Raw genomic sequence first — 18,921 nt, forward strand, 5'->3', positions numbered from 1 at the left:
ACCAGAATGACTCGAAGTACAAGATGAGCTACAAAGATGAATATCAATCTGACTCAGTGGGGTCGCATATCCCAGGCTCTCTTTCAGCAAGATGCAGAGGAGAATATCGGCCATGAGCAACCAAACACGAGCCGATCTAGTGCATTCAACGTCCTTTGATCAAATGGAGATACGACAGCGGAAGGCAAACGACCAAGGTAAAGCCGGCAATTGAGATCCAGACATGAACCTGTGAGACAGAGGTCAGAGAGAGAAGGCAGCCGGTGAGATGTACAAAGTAATGCTTCGGAAATGAGAAGATGAAGAAAGGTTATGTAGCTTCGCTGTTACCCATACTCAGTTCTGACTTTTGAGGGAGCAAGCACATATTACAATATAACGAATGTGTGGTTTGTGTCTTGATCCTGACGAATGGCTGTCACAGCAGAGCAGGAAGGCACGAAAAATATGAAGAAGTAAATGCAGAATGTATTGATCGTCATGACAGAAAATCGACGCTGACCAACAAGCGCAATTATATACCACTCAAAATCAATCACCCTCAATGGGAACAAGACAAAATTTCATTCAAGCCATAAGACTAGTTTAGAACCTTGGGGTATCACTCGATAAATGTATGTATGCAATCCGCCAACTGCCCCTCTCTACTGAGAAGAGAGGTCTGCAGAAGTCGTTCCCATCACAGGACAATCGCAGCATGAATTTCAGCACATCTTCGGCACAACCAACAGTCATTGGAAAGACCGAATTGCAATTTGACATCCGTGCTATGTATGAATGATCCAATATCCCAGAATACTCCGAAACAGAAATGAAGAGACCTAGAACTGGATAGGTTAGGATATCACATATTGCATTTTCATTGCAATGATTATTAGCTTAGACTTATGGTACAGAGTACATCGCTCCCAGCCCCAAGAACGCCGTGGAATATGGACAATCATGGTATATAAACAGGCAAGAGAAGGGAATCATAGCTCTCCATGGCCAGTGACTGATACGCTTGGTACCGGCTCACCTCCCTTAGGGAAGATGTTGCCTTTGGTGAGCTCCTTGAGAGCAATGTCAAAGCGTGCACCTGCCAAATATGCAGCACCAATCTGTTTTCTGTTAGCCACATCCAGTTGTGTCCGCGTAATACTTACCATCAGACCCGAAATGACGGCCAGGGTCCCCATAACTGCAAGCAAGAGGAAGAAAACGTCCTTCTTTGCTTCGGAATCTTCGGCAGCCCTCTTCGCATCCGAAGGTGCGATCTCGCCCTTGTGAATAAGAGACAAGGCCTTGGGATCTTGAGTTGGGAAAATAGACTCGATGAATTGTTCGACCTAGTCTGTTAGCAATAAATCAAAGACAAGGAAGGAGGCTTCATACCTTGGCGCAAGCAATGCTGATCTCGAGGTAGTTGGGATCCTTGGGAGTATTCTTCTTGTGGATCTTCGCAATGTACCTCTTGAAAATTTCACATACAGAACGCAGATTCTGTGACGACTCCATCATCAGTTGGCAAGCATCGCCCTTGGTGATCTTGACATTCTTCTTGAAGATATCTGGGTTGTGGAACACAAGCTCCAATGTTGCAATGGCCATTGATTGTGGGATGGCGACGAAGTTGAACACACTCTGGTCCTTGATGCCGGCCATGTAGAACAAGCACTCATCCGCATGGCGGAGAGAGTTGAGAACCATTTCTGAACTGCAATTAATAGCGATGTCGATATTTTTAGGGTCGAACAGATCATCAAACTTGGTGACATGCTTGGACCAGATCTCCTTTGGCCAAAACCGTCTCTTGTCATCGAAGTCCTCTCGAATATCACGAATGATGTTTGTCTTTTGCAGGAATTGACCCATGGATTCGGAAAGTTCTGGTCGCTTGAGAAGTGCTGGGTTTGCAAGCTTACTCTCCACGAATAATCTTGTGAGACCGTCTCCAACGAGGCCAGCGACGTAATGGCAATATAGCTCATAGTCCTTTATGGTGTTTACACCGTGGATATTGTGCTCCGCATTGTTCGCATAGTCAGCCATACCATTGCCCATCTTGTTAGTGATATCCTTGATGATGTCCCTGTACGCAGGCTTGACCAATTTGAACTCCGCGATCACCACATCGAAATGTACAAGCAGCTCTCGATCCTTCTCGTTTGGCCCATTCTCGTTGAAAGTCCAACCATCTTCCTCGAGTATGTCCTGGAATTTCCTCAACTTGGGCTCCTTCGTCTCCAGGGGGATTGTCATGTCATCCTCGATCGTATCCAGACCCCGTAGAATAAGGTAGAAGAGCGCAACCGGGACGAGTAATTCTGGGTTGAGTTCTTGGATGACGGAGCTGAAACTTCGACTGGTCATCTCAAGGTATCTGAAGCATTCTCGCAGGTTTGCAGACTCCTTTTCGGGATTCCGCGCGTGAACAGGTTCGTGCCATATTTTCCTAGCAGGTAATCAATCAGTTTGACGAGCGATTGGCATTCAGGAGAAGCTCTAGACGTACCATTGCAGGATCGATCTCAGTTGATTTGGGTGAACGGAAAAATATAACAGTTGGCTTAGGACACCCATTGTAGCGGTGGCTGGGAGAGAAGAGTGGGGAGGGTGAAAGTTTGCAGGAGTTGCGTTGCAGGTGATGGACGTCCTTTTTTTTTACTACTGACTGTGGAGAAGGTTCAATGGGTAGGGTGCAGGACTGTAATAAGCTCTCCTTCTTCGTGCAGGGTTAGGGTTTGCCTAGCCAAGCAAGCTGCAGCCTCCTTGAGATGAGTTGACGTGTGGCTGGTGGAACGGAGATAGATTTTACCTTGGGTTCGGAATGTGTATTTGTTACTGAAATGAGGTGAGGGAGATAGCTGGAGGGGAAGGGAGGTTATGTACAAGAATCAGGTTGCACGCGCCATTTGTCGTGAGCGGCGGATTTGGAGAATTCCATTTTGAAGTCTGGCTGACAGGAGATTGTCAGAAAGTCCGGCGCGCCGCCAGGCCTACAGGCTGCTTCTTCGTCCATCGGGCGGGCTGGGGCGGTCAGGCCAGGCGCAGATAGGCTTGACGGATGGACGGCTTGCGAGACACAGGCAGGCCATGGGCATGGGCATGGGCACGGGTCCAATAGAAGGCTGCAGCCTGCAGGAGCCAAGCCCTAGCCTCGCAGTCCCCTGGGTATGTGCGGTACTCGTAGTCTCGTACCTACCTAGGTACAAGTAATTTACCTCGCAGCTTACGGAGGCAAGGCAAGGCAAGGCAAGGTAGTATTACAGTACATGCCTCTCTCAGGTAAAGAAAAGTGTTCTCTTTTCATGCCCACGCCCACGCCCACGCCCACGCCCTCGCCCAAACCCATCAACTCCATCTTTGCATTGCACCCAGCAGCATATTATTCGCCGAAGAGGCATGTTTTAAATCGAGCCCACGCTGCGCGACTTCTGGTTGCATCTCCTTCCCACAATCATCAATTGCCCTTCTTGTGACCACGTCAGTTTCAAAGCTGCCCGCTGCCGCCGAAGCCCCCGATAAGAATACGATCGCCTTCAATTCTTCACTGGTCTGCGACCTCACAACCGTTTTCCAACCATGAACAAACGAGAAGATGACGATTTGGAAATGAGCAAGATGGGCCTGGTGGATGGGGAGATACACCAGGACAAAGACAAGGTGACGGGAGATCCCCCCAAGCCACAGACCACCGCCAGCCGTACCATCGATATGGCATGTATTCTCCTGAATATCGCGAGTACTGTTACTCTGGTTTTTCTAAACAAATGGTACGTCTGCCGACTGGTCGCAATTCCAAACGCGGCCCCTCTTGTCCTAAGTCACAGCTGGTGGGCAATCACTGATTGGAATCCAGGATCTTCCGAGACCCCCAATTGAAGAATATGCAAATATCTTTCGCAATGTGGCATTTCACATGTACAACAATCGTTCTCTGGATCGCCAGTCGATCCCCGTTCAATCTATTCGTGCCCATACGGCTGCCGTTCCTGCAGATGATCCCGCTCTGCAGTTTCTTCGCGGGCTTTTTGATTTTGGGGAACTTGTCTTTGGCATATAATTCTGTTGGATTCTACCAGTACGAAGTCTTCTATACCTCTGTATTCACGCGGCTGACAGGTTCACAGATTGGCTAAAATCATGACCACACCTTGCGTTGCGGTCCTTCAATACTTCTTCCTGGGCAAAACCGTTGCTGGACTCACAATTGTCGCTTTAGCAGCCGTGTGCATCGGCGTATCACTTACGAACTCCAATGCAGCAGGGACAACAACTTTGGGTGCCTCGATTGCTGTTGCTGCCTTCACAGTGACGGCCTTCTACCAAGTCTGGATTGGTAAGAAAATGAAGGATTTCGCCGTATCGAGTCCACAGTTGCTCTTGAACCAAGCACCTATCTCGGTACTGCTTTTGGTATTTGTAGCGCCATTCTTCGACACTGTTCCAGATATCAAGATAATCCCAAATGATACACTTATCGCTTTGTTCTTATCTGGTATTGCGGCCGCAGCATTGGTGAGAACCCATTCCCGACTCCGAGCAGGCTAGGCAAGCTAACCTGGATGTAGAACTTGAGCCAGTTTCTTATTATTGGTAGAATGAGTGCTCTTACATTCAACGTTGCATCAAAGTACGTTCTTTCACCCATCATACCCCACCTAGCAAGACTATGGGATTAACATCACACAGTGTAAAAACAATTCTAATTCTCACATACGGTTGGGTCAGCGAAGGACGCGAAATGACCGTCAAGGATGCTCTGGGTATCATACTTGCGCTCGGAGGCGCTACATTATACAGCCAACTCTCCCAGAAATGAGTTAGGCTGGAATAGACGAGAGATCGGACGTACAACGTATCTATATACATAAATAAATAAATAGAAAGTCCATAATACATTTGACCAAGGAAATATACCGATGCTGACTCCCGTTCCGACTGATAGAGGGATACTATCTAAACTGCTAAATCTATCATGACAAACAAAAATAAAACAGAACGGTCTCGTTGGGCCGGAATATTCCCATAACCTGACCTGAAAATTTTGGTGGTACAAAGGTGAGGAATCTGTACTTTTGACGACGTGTTAGACGGTGGACATATCCTCATCGTGAAACCCATCATTACGTGGATTACTTCTTTGACCTGCTCAACATGATGTTGGAATACCTAGAGCACAGTCAGATCACATCCTCCCACCATACCAGGGAAGTACTCACACAATGATACCCGCAACAGTCATCACAATGCCCAATGCACTCTTGTCCGTCAAGCCTCTGCCAGACAGAGCCCACCCGATACTAACAATACTGACCGTTTTCAAGTGGCCCACAACCGTAGAACTGACCGGGCCACTACCAGCAATGATAAAGAACTGGCTGATGTTGATCAAAGCTGCAAAGCCACCACTCATTAAGATCATCATCCAGCGATATTGCGGCACGTCGCCTAGAACGGGAATCTTGTCCACGATCGGCACGGCAAACATGAGCATGACGGACGAGATAGGCGCTTGATTAAGCAGGAGCTGCGAAGAAGACATTTGGAGTTTCTTGTGGTAGGCGCCGATGAGGACGGTGTAGGCGGAGGAGGCGAGCACACCCGAGAGCGCGAACATGATGCCAATAGTGCTGGTGGTTTGCACTTGGTCTGAGGTGGCGGGCTTGGTGTCGTAGTAGGATGTTACACCTACGCCGATACAGACGGGAATTAGAGCCAGAGCGGCGTTCCTTGGGATCGTGGCACCGTAGAAGGTGTAGTTGATGATGGCGGTCATGGGAGTCAGGAGAACTCGGCATAGTTGGTAGACTGTGACCGTGGAGAAAGCAAGTGAGAGATTAGGTAGAACGACGTTAAGACACATTGAGAAAGCAAGCTGGATTCGGATGTTAGTAAAAGTGCCAATAATAATGCGAATGACAGGGAAAGGGTAAATAAACACAAAACATACAGGAAGCATCTCCACGATCCCAGCTCGTTTAGGAACAAAAGCCCCAATGCTCTTCCTCGATACCACCCACAACGTCAAACCCGTGCACACGAAGTGAAAAGAAGCAAATGACGTCTGCATCATCTTGAAATTCGGGTCGTCGAAGATGGCCTTATTGGTGAAGACTATGCCAATAGTGGCCAGCATGTTGATGGCTGTCCATGTCAGGAACTTCTTACGGGCACCAGCGGTCACGACCGGAGTAGCAGGAACCGGAGGCTCCACGTCGAATTGTTTGTCGCCAGCATCCTTCTGTGCCTCGACATCCAGCAGAGGAATGCTATTCTCTTGTGTAGATTCAGAAGGCATGGTTGTGGTCGAGCGTGGTCATGTGATGGGGGAGGAAGCCCCTTCTTTCGATATTGGAAGGGGACCTGAAAGAAAGGAGGCTCAGAGCGATTAAGCTATTGCGCGTTACAGGAAGTCGAAGAGAGATGGCTCATTGGATGGAGAGCCAGGGCCTGGAATGATCCTGCAGGATACAGCACGTCGAGAACAGCAGGATGCCAATGCAGAGCGTAAGGTAGTGTCAGTGTCTTCGTGGAGTGTCGTGCTGGCAGGGCTGAGGACAGAAGGAATAAAAATCTGGTAGAGGCGCGTCACTTCACGGAAGGGAAGGGAAGAAGCGAGGTTTCACACCGGGACACAATACCTTAGGATGCGGACGCGAATGCCATGAGCACCAGCCGAGCCCAGACTCTGTCTGACAGCGAGATCAAATAATACGAGCAGAGCTACCCAGAAGCTTTTTAATCCGCTATTTCGGGACATTTGAAGTCTATACGAGGAGATCGTCGTATCGAGAACTCTCAATTGAAAACATTGTCAGCAAGATCTTGAAAGAGCCCACTACCAGTACAGTACTGCTCAAGTGACGGACAACCTGCGATGTGTCATTGTCTTATCTCGTCTCATATTCCAGATGGTCCACTCACACGTGAGGCACGGAGAGCAGAGTTCAATCCATCATTCCATGATGAGATCAGGATTTAGTAGGAGAAGGTTCTCGTAAGAATGGCGCAACTAAACTGTCGAATTCGAATTGCCATTCTGAGTATCTCATGGCCATGACCCTTGGCTCAATAACATGCTGTCCCAATAAAGACTACCTACGAAGGTACAGTAGAGGGGGCCAACCTTTGCGTCTTGCCCCTTTTCTCGATCCCTGCAGCATAAAATTCGGAGGTGGGTGTGGCGTGAAGGGCGGTCAGGCCAATTAACTTCGTAACCTCGCCATTCTGCAATCAAGAGACAGAGAAAGCAGTCAACGATCAGGAACCCAACTCTCCTCCGAGGACGGTTATTCTTGTGTAACATTTGATGCTGTAGAATATAAATGTCCCTATGACTGATGTTGTGGAATGCTTGTTTATCCAGAAGGGGGCGTTTGTGGCTGTACTGAAATGATCTGTATGAAAGGTCGCATCTAGCTAGTTCGAGCCCTTGCAGCGTTTACAAATCCCAGGGTCGTCTCGCCCCTCCAAACAAACGTACCTACTTCTCCCCTCCTCACCGACTCAACAGACATCTCCTTTCCTTTGATCTGTCTCCATATCAACACAAACAAAGCCAAAAATAATACAATCTTTATACAAACGCAATCATGTCTTCCGAGAACATTTTCTTGATCTGGGGTGGTGAGGGATGGGTCGCCGGCCACCTGAAGACTCTCCTTGAGAGCCAGGGTAAGCAAGCTCCCACAGGCACTACAATTGATTCGCAGAAGCTCACTATCAAGACAGGAAAGAAGGTTTTCACGACTACCGTTCGCATGCAAAACAGAGAAGCCGTCATCGCCGAGATCGAGAAGTACAAGCCAACCCACATTCTCAACGCTGCAGGGTCAACTGGCCGTCCCAATGTCGACTGGTGTGAAGACCACAAGGAGGAGACCATCAGAAACAACGTTATTGGTACCATCAATTTGGCTGATGTTGCCTATGAGAAGGGAATCCACGTCACTGTATTTGCTACCGGCTGTATTTACCTCTACGATGAGACCCATCCAATTGGCGGCCCGGGATACAAGGAGACTGACAAGGCCAACTTTGCTGGATCTTTCTACTCCGAGACCAAGGCATACGTTGAGCAGGTTAGTATATTCAGAGGTTGAGAAATGACAAAAGCTAACAACACATTAGATTATGAAGCACTACTCCAATGTTCTCATTCTCAGACTCCGCATGCCAGTCAGCGACGACCTCCACTCCCGTAACTTCGTTACCAAGATCGCCAAGTACGATCGTGTCGTTGATATCCCCAACTCCAACACCATCCTCCACGATCTCCTCCCGGCCGCAGTTTTGATGGCCGAGCACAAGGATACTGGAATCTACAACTTCACCAACCCAGGTGCCATCTCCCACAACGAGGTCCTCTCCCTGTTCAAGGAGTTCGTTCGCCCAGAATTCACCTGGAAGAACTTCACATTGGAAGAGCAAGCAAAGGTTATCAAGGCTGGACGAAGCAACTGCGAGTTGGATACTACCAAGTTGGTCAACAAGCTCGCAGAGTACAACTTCAAGGTGCCAGAGATCCATGAGGCTTACAAGGGCTGCTTCCAGCGCATGGCCAAGGCTGGTGTCAAATAGATTTGCGAAGATTCCCCCATTACTAAAAGTCATAAAGTTGCTTAGAAATTAAACCAAGCATGATTGCATTTGCCTTTGTTCGCATATAATATAAACTTCCATCCTTGAACCTTGTCTTACGAGGCAGAGGGTGGCAACCACGTCCCACTTGCTGCGGCGGGATGCATGACGAAATGTGGTGATACTGGCCCATCGTGCATAAAGGATGTATAGAACGGGAGAAACGCAACTCGAGTTATTATAAATATAGAATTTTTTGAATGATATCGGCGTACTTTGAAGAGCTGTGAAGTTTGATATAGGACTTGCCCCTCTTACCAAAACCCTGATTGCAAACTAGACCCGAGCCTCGTCATTTCCGAACCATCAACACGAAAATCTCTCAGCCTCATAGTCAGGTTCCAGCAGATCGCAAAGACACACGACTGCAACAACAAACCGCATATCAGTCGAAGACTGTACTTACCGCACGGTCGCTGTAAATTCTTGCGAACAATAAAGGCATCATGGTCGTGGACACAACGTACTACGATGCGCTCGGCGTAAAGACCGATGCCACCGAGTTGGAGATCAAGAAGGCGTACCGCAAACTTGCGATCATAACACATCCAGGTAGGTCATACCATGCCCTATCTCGTACATACCCTAACAAACACAGATAAAAACCCCGGCGACGATACCGCACACGAGAAGTTTCAGGCTATCGGCGAGGCATACCAGGTACTCAGCAACACCGATCTGCGCAAGCAATATGACAAGTTTGGCAAGGACCATGCGCAGCCCTCAGAGGGATTTGCGGATCCCGCTGAGTTCTTTGGTACGATATTCGGCGGTGAGGCTTTCGTGGATTTGATCGGCGAGATCTCTCTCATGAAGGATCTGACCAAGACGATGGATATCACAATGCAGGAGGGTGCCGAAGAAGAGGAGGAGGAGTTTCCTGGTGAGGCAGAGGCTAAGAAGCAGAGTCTCGCAGACGAGAAGGCTAAAGCTGCTGCGTCTGGTGGTGAGGGTTCAAAGCCATTTGTTCCTGCACCAAGCGTTGCGGAATCGACGGACTCTACTTTCTCAACAGCCAGTACTGCGGTCCCATCTGAGAAGCCAAGTGTGAGCCCAGCTACGTCCGGAACGTCGACTCCTCGAAGACAGCAGGGTATTCCGTTAAGACAGGCTATTATGGACAAGACCGAGGAGGATGCACAGATGTCTGCTGCGGGGTTGACAGAGGAGGAAAAGGAGCTGCGAAAGAAGGAGAAGAAGAAGGCTGGTCTTTCCAAGGCACAGCGCGAGGAGCTGGCTGCTTACGAGAAGGAGCGAGCTCGTGTGCGACAAGAGCGTGTTGATACCCTGGCTAAGAAGCTCATTGACCGAATTAGTATATGGACAGAGACAGACAAAGGCCCAGACGTGACCAAAGCTTTTCAAGAGAAGACCAGACTGGAGGTTGAGAACCTGAAGATGGAATCTTTCGGTTTGGACATTCTCCACGCCATCGGCACAACCTATCTCCAGAAATCAACAGCGCTCCTGAAATCACAGAAGTTTCTAGGTATCGGTGGATTCTTCTCAAGACTAAAGGACAAAGGAACACTTGCCAAGGAGACATGGAACACGATATCTAGTGCTATTGATGCCCAGATGACCATGGAGGAGATGGCAAAGATGGAGGAGAAGGGAGGTGAGGACTGGACTGATGAAAAGAAGAGCGAGTATGAGCGCCGTGTCACAGGCAAGATTCTCAATGCTGCGTGGAGAGGAAGCAAATTTGAGATTCAGAGTGTCCTGCGGGATGTTTGTGACGAGGTTCTGAACGACAAGAAGGTTTCTATGGCTAAGAGATTGGAGCGTGCTCAAGCTCTTGTTATCGCTGGAGAGATCTATCAGAAGGTATTTGCCCTAGCCCCAAATTTTGCATTTCCAAGTACTAACAGCATTACAGGCTAAGCGTAATCCGGAGGAAGAGGGTGATTACATGGCATTCGAACAACTCGTTGCCGAAGCAGCCGCCAAGAAGGAACACAAGAAGAAGACGAAGGACAAGAAGCCCGACGCTAAAGATAACCACTCTGCAGCTGAGAACGTTGCTGCAGATGCCCCTAATGTCCCTAAGCCAGCCAAGGAATAAACGTCAGTCGCTAAGGAGAAGATATGAATTCTTGTTACATTTGTGGATAGACGATAAGACAGTAAGTTTGGAACGGGCAGAGCAAAGCAAGGAAAGTGTCTTACGAAGATACCTTACCTGCTACGGTTGGGTTTCATGCATTAAACTTGGGGAGGTGGTCCTTTGTGAGACCTGGGTTGGACTGCGCTATCGTCTTTCTTGCATGGTATTAGAATGCGGTTGCTGTTACGAGAGCGAGAACAAGAACCCAAGTACTTCGTTCTAGGTAGATAGATAGGTAATTGTGCGAATCAGACGATATCCATTTCATATACTCGCGTAGACCTCGAGTAACTTCCTTCAGTGGCTTTATTGTCACTGGCGAATCAACGGCTTGCTCATCATACTTTTACTCCCAAGTGCTCGCTTACTCTGCATCACCGCCAATGCAGTTAGCTGCCTGGAACATCGAATCCTCTGCTTGTCAGGCTGAACCACTTTGCATTTGCACCTCCAGTAAACAGCTTCCCAAGATGTCTCTTTGCACCATCTGTGAAAATCTCCTCTTTTTCATCTTCTCGGGAAAGTACTCCACAAATGTAGAGAAGCACGAGACCGAACGGTGGTACCGCTTCCCGTCCCTCATCGGCTGCCAGCTGTGCGGTATGATGGAAGCTGAGATAAGCAAGGATTTGATCGAAAGTGGTCTTGCTAGAATCAGCTTTGAGGGCACCTGTAATGTCATCCAGGGGTTTATAAAAGATATTTTGGTGTTTACCTTTCCGGTATTCATGAGCAGGACAGAGAGGGTGCGGGAGACAGGCTTTCTCTATAGAAACCTGGCTCCTCACCCTTTTGATTGGTCGACGGCCAAGGCTCTGACAGAGGAGACGGTCTCAAAGTCATCTATAGAGTCTGGTGAGATTGGTGGTCCACCGGACGAAAATGAGGATGGTGCGAAATTCCTCTATCCTCTAAGATCGCAGTGCTAATTCTGGATAGCACTCACCATGGCAATATACCAGGAGAAGAAAGGGGAGAAGAGAGTGCGACTAGCACGCTCTTGGATTCAGCGATGCCACGATGAACACTACCTTTGTAGACCCCATCGATGGCTACAGTTTTCCCCAACGCGACTGATAGACATAGAGGCGAGTAGACTCATCGAAACTCGGCAACTTAGCAGCTCCACCGTGAAGTACGCTGCCTTCACTCACTGCTGGGGTCCTGATATGCCAGAAGCGGGAATGACCAAACTGGAGAATATCGATCTACACAAACACAGCATCGATTTCTCCACTCTCCCGAGATCATATATAGATGCAGTTCTAGTCGCAAAAGGTCTCTCCATTCGGTATATCTGGATCGACTCTCTTTGTATAGTTCAGAATTCGCTAGAGGATTGGGAGTTCGAGTCTGCGCAAATGGGTCTGGTTTACAGCCACGCATGGTGTACCATCGCATCTTCTAGCGCCAGAGGCTGCCATGAAGGTATGCGTTTGGTCCGCAAAGAGATAGAAGCAGCTTGTGACTTCGTCGCACGAGACTCTGAAGATTGTCGTATGAAGATTCGCTTGTTCAAAACACCAATAACATGGGAAACATTCTACCAGAGGAATCCTCTCAACAAGCGAGGCTGGACATTTCAAGAGCGAGAGCTCTCGCCTCGTATTCTACACTTCTCAGATGATCAGATGTGGTGGGAATGTAGAACGGTGAGAAAACAAGAGGATAGGCCGCCGGAGCCCATCCCCCCTTCTCGACGACGCCTACGCCGCATTGAGAAAGCTGTGGCGAGAGACAATGTCCGCAGCGCCGTGGTATATACCAACGGCTCCGCTGTCATCGTGAACCAAGATGTCCAGCTCCGCTGTCTGGACAACATGCTACAAGTTCCTGTTCCTACTGCCAATATTTCCATCCTACATAAACTCGTGCTCACTGAGGCGCGGCACAACACCTGGCACCGTGTCATCGAAGACTACTCCAAGAGAACATTCAGCAGAATTACGGATCGCTTTCCTGCACTATCGGGTCTAGTAAGTGAGATACAAGCTGCCCATGGGGGTGAGTACGTCGCTGGTGCGTGGAGAGATGATCTACTTCGCAGTCTGCTCTGGCGACGAGATCCAAAGTCAGTGATTCCGCAAAAGACAATCCGCAGACCACCAGAATACCGAGCCCCTTCTTGGTCCTGGGCAGCAATAGATGAGGCAGTTACCTATGACCTCGTCACCCTACATCGCTCGCAAATCGACCAAACTGCGCCAATAACAGCCCAAATATGCCACATCAGCCTCGTCCCTAAAGGCTCTGATCCCAAGGGGCAGCTAAAAGATGGATTCATATACATGCGTGGAAAGCTCAAAATGTACTCTTTCTCCAACATGTCGAGAAATATCCAGTTTCACATGGATTTCGATTCTGATCATGACCATACGTCTCCACCTGGAGAGGTCGACGACAGGATCTCAATGTCGATTGCGCCATTGTTTCTGCTGAGCATGTTTGCGAGGACTGCGATGACAAAGACGCAGGAGCCACTGTTCTCACTGAATCTTACGGGGTGGGCGCTTGTACTTGTCATGGTCGTTGAGACGCCGGAGCCGGTATTTATGAGAGTTGGGGTGGCGTGTGATGTCGCTTGTGAGTGGTTTGAAGACGTGGCGGATGTGACGATAAAGATTATATGATAGTGGCTTTGAAGACAGTGTCAAAGCTGCAGTTTTCTCGGCGGTGCGTTAAGTATTTTTTAAGTGATTCTCAACTTTCATGCTACGGGAACGGAGCGCTCGGCAGGGAAAGTAACTAGTAAACATCGGCTAGATTGTAAGCGAAGCAAGCCAAAGCTCAAGCGTTTTTCCTACGAGGGCACGAAATGCATTTCCAGGATAAATGTTTTCAAACGGCATGAACAATTTTACTCAAAATCACCTGCCGTGTTATTATGAAGCATTCTAACCTCGCAAACAAAGGCCCGGGCTTTATTGACGAATAGATTTGAAAACTCGGAGCTTTTGGCCCCGTCTTTGTTTGTCGTTGGAGCTGATCGTTGCTGATACTCGCCTGTCTTTGTTACTTCCCATAAGTGCATTGTCTGAAGTATTGTTGAGTGTTTATTGATTGTTCTACTGTTGAATTGAGCTGTACTTAAGCTAGTCATGATATATCACTGTTCTTGGTGGGTACATAAATCGTCCATTGTATTTTCAAGTTATGAGTGCTCAAGTACAATCCCCCACTTGCGAATGGTCACCTACTATTCGAGCACCTTTAAATCATTGTAAGTTTACAAAATAAGCTGCATGAGCCAAGATTGAACCCAAGAGCAATGTCCAGCACGACTTCAAGTGATGGTAGAATGGTCGGCGTTTCTACCCAGACCGAGATCATCGAGCAGCCACTGGCAACATTCACTTTCTTTGGCCTACTTCCAACAGAGATCAGGCTTGAAATTTGGAAATTGTCCTTCAAAGGTCGCCGAGTCCTCCTTTGGGGCGCTGAACGCCGGCCACAGGTCGATGAAAAGACACGAAGCCTTCTCTACGTTAACCGTGAAGCAGCACAAGTATACAAAGAAAACTATACACCCTGCTTCTACCAGCGCGGAGGAATTGTCCCGGTAAAGCCTCTATTCCTGAACTTCGAGCTGGATACTCTTTGCTTCGAAAGCGGAGTGAGATCTCTGAAAAGATTGCTGAGGAAACACCCGGAAGACATGAGTAAGGTACAGTGGGTAGATGTGATCGCAAATAAGAAAGATACGGAATTTTTGAACAGTAGCGGTAATCACATTGAAACGCTTGCAACTCTTTCATCTCTAAAGTGTCTGACTGTTCGCTTCGAATTTCTTGGATATGCATACTGCCACACGTTCAGACGCTGGCACGAACAATATTTGATCTCGGCCGCTGAGCAACTAAGAAGCTGTCTTTTGCAATCTTTTCCAGAGCAGAATATCTCTGTCAGACCCAAACTTGCAGTCATCTTTCCAAGCAGCGAAGAATGGGTGGAGGACATGTACGTCACGACTGGCAAAGACCTCGATTATGGAAGTTATGGTACCATTTCTTGGAATGGAATGTCTCCACGAGAGAAAAGAGCTGCCATGCTTGCAGAAAACAAAACTCTACTAACTAAAGAGTGTCAAGCCTGCGAACAAAGCCTGGATCATTATAAGCATCATTACCCTTATATTGAATGGACTCCACTAGTAAACGTCACGCACATGGAGGCAGATGACTTTGATGTCAGATGGATTGTACGCGATGAGCCATGGTCACCAATTTCGGGACAGGATATCCTGACCCGAATGATGGTTTCAAGAACATCTCATACACGGCAGAGTCGCCGCGACTTCTGGAAGCTAGAGACCTCTTCCTACTGGTATGGGGTCGAAAGGCACAGGGCTTTATTAGAGGAAGGATCCCTAAGCGAACATGAACATGAAGCTGTCGAAACCGTTGTAGAAAATTTGTGGAACGCCATGGGACCAGATCCGGGAGAGAAGGTATCGAGGCTTTACAGGAAGGGAGGACGTCTTGACTTTCCAGAACACTGGCATACTTTACCTTTCGTTGCCCAAGCTGTCAACGTCTACAATAATGACAAAGTTTATCCTACAATTTCACGCAATGGACTGGCGTCCATAATTTGCTTATATCTCGCCGATTCGCCATGGGCTGGCGAGGAAGAAAGCATCCGTCGAATTTTGGCCATCTCAGATACAATTCCATGAGAACCAATATTCCTAAGACCTCTCTCCTACTACAAGAAAAAGAGTAATTATTTGGGATGTATTCATGTGAACGATCGGGATATGCCTTAAGATGATAGCTTATGGATAGAATTCAAGGATAGGGATTAAGGTCAAGTTTTTAGAATTTCTATGAGGGGGAAGAATGGACAATATATTATTTGAATTTTATTTCATGCTAATAGAAGACTCTGTATTTGGTGGATAAGAAGTGCTATCAATGAATCGTTTCGAGCTTCCTTTAGAGGGGACTTATCACAATTAGACATCTAAGCATATCATCCATGCGGTTCCTGCTAAACCCAGTCAGTATCAAGACCCCTCGAAGTTCTCATATTAGACTCGTGATTTCGCAAGTAGGAGGGTAACATACGTCTGCTGAAGTGCGAGAACTTTTGCCGTCCCCTAAACATCCTCATCTGCATCAAGTGACCCCGATCCCCATCCTTCACCTTCCCAGAAACTCTTCATCGCAGCCCCAAACACCTCCACCACTCTCTTCAAATCACTCGTCTCAACACCTATAAAAGCCAATCTCAAGTGCCCCACTCCAGCAGCATCGATCTCTTCCTGTACCTCCGGCGTTGCAGCGAAAATGTTCCCAGGAATAGTGAGCAAGTTGTAAGGCGGCCCGTACAGATGCTTCCAAAGAAGTTGAATAATTTCCGATGGAGACAGCTTTGATTTTCCTCGTGAGGAGTGCGAAAGGGGATGGGAAGATGTGTTTATCTGCACCCATATCAAGAAGCCAGCTGCTGGGACTTCGAACTCGTACATGCGAATCTTGGATTTCCGGTTGTGATGGTGGTGTTCGCTATGTTCTTCTGAATGTCTCTTTCTCTTGCTGTTAGTACCATGACTTTGAGTCGTTGACTCCTCGAAGGTTGGGTGGCGATGGTAATGAGAATGAATCATGATATCTCGCCCCTCAGCTAAAGCTTCGCATAGAACATTTCTCTTTTGCAGATAATTGGCTCTCAGACCCGCGATCCAGCGAATAAAGCCATCTACACCCCATTGTCTGAATAACTGAGCCAGTATAGCTTCGCTGAAGCCGCTTGGATTGGACGTTGAGTTATCAGTCAGAAACTTCAACTTTGCAACAAAAGCTGGCTGTGCCACGATCCAGCCCACTCGACAGCCAGGAGCGATGAGTTTGGTGAAGGTGTTGATTCCGAGGACTCGGCCATCGATGTCGATTTGGAGGTAAGATGGGACGAGAGTGGCGAGGAGGTTATCTGTAGACACCTCTGGTATATCGTACTGGAAAACCCAGAATGGTTCGTCTTCGAAAATTAGGATGTCGTGTTTCTGGCAGACCTCGTAGATCATCTTCTTCCTTTTCAAAGGTGTGACAGATCCAGTGGGATTCTGTCCTAGACTAGATAGTCTTCAGCAACAATGGTTGTCCAAACGAGGGTTGACTTACGAGACGGTGCACATCATGTGAGGCTTTCTTCCCCTTTTCTTCTCGCTCCATGTATCCAGCATATGATTGAGAGCTACTGCATCAACACCCTGCTCGTCTAGTTTCATTGAAACAATTCCGACTCCAAATGGTGACACGGCATCCCGAGCTGTAAAGTACGTGACCTCCTCCATGAGAATAGAATCTCCCGGATTTGCAAACGTGCTGAGACATTTCGCAAAGGCATCTACAGCTCCACCAGTTGTCAAGGTCTCCGGCTTCAAGTAAGGTATTTTCCCTTGGTTCTGGTGATTGATGGAGAAGTCATTTATGAAGTTAGCCAGGGCAGGTAGACCGGTTGAATCTTGATATTGAAGGGCAGTTGCCAAGTCGATTCGATTATCCGAAGCAATTATAGCTGGTATCGACGAAGAGTACTTGGGGATGGCGAAGCGGGATATTTCCAATGATGGAAAGGAGGTTGGTGACATAGGATGCAGTGGGAAACGATTTGGTTTGGCTATGGCTCCTTCGAGCGAATCCGCGGAAAACGTCTGAGGAAGTGGGAATCCTGCTCCGAGATTGGTGACGGATGGTATGAGTGCCTGGAAGAACGGCGATATTGAAGATTTGACTCTTAATTTGGCCATTGCCGAGAAGTGACGTGAAAGATCTTTTGGCTGTGCTCTCGGCAATACCTCTGCCTCTGACAGAAGGGGTGTTGAGTTGGCCATATTTTCAATGGCGGTATTAATAAGAAGTTTGATAAAAGTTACCAGGGTGAAGTTAAAATTCGATCTTGCCTGGTTTGAGCACCCCTTTGCTCTTATATACTATTGATCTATTACTGATCGACGTGCACTTTTCCAGCCTTAAAGAGTAAGCTAAGTCCCCGGGAGATCGTTTCCTGTTCCATCTGACGGTGTGCCAGTTGGTACGGACATACGGGCATGTTTCTTACATAGAAACTCGACTGTTCACTGACCAAGGATTTCAATTGGTTGCGGATGTGGACAGGATGCAGTATTACTGTGACGGAGTCTCAGCTAATACTTACATTTCCTTTACATCATTTTTTCCATATACGAGCAAGCAAGCTGCTTCGTCGTTGCAACCGAAGTCAACTTGCCTTGCAGTCTGACTGTGGCGAAGTTTCAGCTGATTGAAACATTACTATCGCACCTGTTCTGTAATACGAGGGAGTGTGATTGGTTGAAACACCCGAAGTCAATACAGGCTACTTTTCCACTTCGAGCATCACCGATCGTCATCACTAGCGCCCTTACTCAGGGACTAATTGCTCTCCCAAGCATTCCAACCCCAAAGCTGGTGCAGTCTTACCCGAATTGTTAGAAAGCCAATGATGGTGTTTTCTTTCGACTAACTCCAATGACTCCATTCGGGATAGGCAAGTACCATTCACCTACTTAGCGAATTGAGTCAAGTAGAGGACCAGAAAATGGACACCTCTGTTGCCTGCTAGAGATGAATTCGCCATAGTGAAAATGAATATCTCGCTGGTAGGGAGTAGAGTAGAGCGAAGCCTCGAGTATCTCACCGCTATGACAAAGGGCCAGCTTTTTTATTATATGTTTTATTCTTTCCTTCTTCTACTTGATTGAGTGTATACTGCGTCCACCTTCACTTCTATTGCAGCTGTAGGATACTGCTTGTATGTTTGCTACTATCCAACAGATCCTCCGGCTCGCTTCTCATCAAAGCTCCAACCATATCTCCTCCTAGCCATGTCTTCCCTCTCTCTATTCCACAATGGATCAGCTTATCCAAGAAGGTTATAATCAGCTGACCCAAGACTATCGAAGGAGTGCCACCTATCCCATGTACGCATTCGACGCCTGGTATGTTTGCAAGTAAAGGGGTATCGTGAAGTGTACAGACAAAAGAAAAAGTAAAGGTATTGGCATGCTGCCCACCCTGCAGCTAATAGACAATATGAATCAATCTTCTTCCCACCGGATTCCAAATCCGTTTAGTTCCACCATAAAATATCACCCAAAGCCTCGACGCCTCTTCCCATGCACAGATCCTAAAACTCCAATCCCTTAGGATTACCCAAATAAGCCAACG

At 47.8% G+C, this 18,921-nt stretch overlaps 8 protein-coding genes across 8 annotated transcripts; 5 read left to right on the plus strand and 3 right to left on the minus strand.

The window, feature by feature from the left end:
- Nucleotides 1-971: 971 nt before the first annotated feature.
- Nucleotides 972-2,562, minus strand: ERG9 (bifunctional farnesyl-diphosphate farnesyltransferase/squalene synthase; the record flags this gene model as incomplete). Its single annotated transcript, XM_058499625.1, has 4 exons — nucleotides 972-1,100; nucleotides 1,146-1,328; nucleotides 1,375-2,434; nucleotides 2,495-2,562. The coding sequence occupies 4 exons, from the start codon at nucleotides 2,560-2,562 to the stop codon at nucleotides 972-974; spliced, it is 1,440 nt and encodes a 479-aa protein (XP_058350669.1).
- A 1,002-nt stretch (nucleotides 2,563-3,564) lies between these two features.
- Nucleotides 3,565-4,804, plus strand: ONS95_006180 (uncharacterized protein; the record flags this gene model as incomplete). Its single annotated transcript, XM_058499626.1, has 5 exons — nucleotides 3,565-3,755; nucleotides 3,842-4,063; nucleotides 4,113-4,500; nucleotides 4,554-4,615; nucleotides 4,675-4,804. The coding sequence occupies 5 exons, from the start codon at nucleotides 3,565-3,567 to the stop codon at nucleotides 4,802-4,804; spliced, it is 993 nt and encodes a 330-aa protein (XP_058350670.1).
- Nucleotides 4,805-5,117: 313 nt separating this feature from the next.
- ONS95_006181 (uncharacterized protein) lies at nucleotides 5,118-6,283 on the minus strand (the record flags this gene model as incomplete). The annotated part of the gene is made up of 3 exons (XM_058499627.1): nucleotides 5,118-5,154; nucleotides 5,205-5,860; nucleotides 5,936-6,283. The coding sequence occupies 3 exons, from the start codon at nucleotides 6,281-6,283 to the stop codon at nucleotides 5,118-5,120; spliced, it is 1,041 nt and encodes a 346-aa protein (XP_058350671.1).
- Nucleotides 6,284-7,577: 1,294 nt separating this feature from the next.
- On the plus strand, nucleotides 7,578-8,565 carry ONS95_006182 (uncharacterized protein; the record flags this gene model as incomplete). The annotated part of the gene is made up of 2 exons (XM_058499628.1): nucleotides 7,578-8,066; nucleotides 8,116-8,565. The coding sequence occupies 2 exons, from the start codon at nucleotides 7,578-7,580 to the stop codon at nucleotides 8,563-8,565; spliced, it is 939 nt and encodes a 312-aa protein (XP_058350672.1).
- Nucleotides 8,566-9,071: 506 nt separating this feature from the next.
- Nucleotides 9,072-10,690, plus strand: ONS95_006183 (uncharacterized protein; the record flags this gene model as incomplete). Its single annotated transcript, XM_058499629.1, has 3 exons — nucleotides 9,072-9,177; nucleotides 9,224-10,452; nucleotides 10,505-10,690. The coding sequence occupies 3 exons, from the start codon at nucleotides 9,072-9,074 to the stop codon at nucleotides 10,688-10,690; spliced, it is 1,521 nt and encodes a 506-aa protein (XP_058350673.1).
- Nucleotides 10,691-11,129: 439 nt separating this feature from the next.
- On the plus strand, nucleotides 11,130-13,908 carry ONS95_006184 (uncharacterized protein). Its single transcript, XM_058499630.1, has one exon. The coding sequence runs from the start codon at nucleotides 11,680-11,682 to the stop codon at nucleotides 13,360-13,362; it is 1,683 nt and encodes a 560-aa protein (XP_058350674.1). The 5' UTR covers nucleotides 11,130-11,679; the 3' UTR covers nucleotides 13,363-13,908.
- Nucleotides 13,909-14,000: 92 nt separating this feature from the next.
- On the plus strand, nucleotides 14,001-15,407 carry ONS95_006185 (uncharacterized protein; the record flags this gene model as incomplete). The annotated part of the gene is made up of 1 exon (XM_058499631.1): nucleotides 14,001-15,407. The coding sequence occupies one exon, from the start codon at nucleotides 14,001-14,003 to the stop codon at nucleotides 15,405-15,407; it is 1,407 nt and encodes a 468-aa protein (XP_058350675.1).
- Nucleotides 15,408-15,599: 192 nt separating this feature from the next.
- On the minus strand, nucleotides 15,600-17,652 carry ONS95_006186 (uncharacterized protein). The gene is made up of 3 exons (XM_058499632.1): nucleotides 16,855-17,652; nucleotides 15,799-16,806; nucleotides 15,600-15,721 (listed from the first exon to the last, which is right to left on the minus strand). Exons 1-2 carry the CDS (start codon nucleotides 17,565-17,567, stop codon nucleotides 15,831-15,833), a joined length of 1,689 nt encoding a protein of 562 aa, XP_058350676.1. The 5' UTR covers nucleotides 17,568-17,652; the 3' UTR covers nucleotides 15,600-15,721; nucleotides 15,799-15,830.
- Between the last annotated feature and the right edge of the window lie 1,269 nt (nucleotides 17,653-18,921).

The sequence above is a fragment of the Cadophora gregata genome (assembly GCF_030347475.1).
Source record: "Cadophora gregata isolate MNR1 chromosome Unknown scaffold_17, whole genome shotgun sequence".
NCBI classification, from domain to species: domain Eukaryota; kingdom Fungi; phylum Ascomycota; class Leotiomycetes; order Helotiales; family Ploettnerulaceae; genus Cadophora; species Cadophora gregata.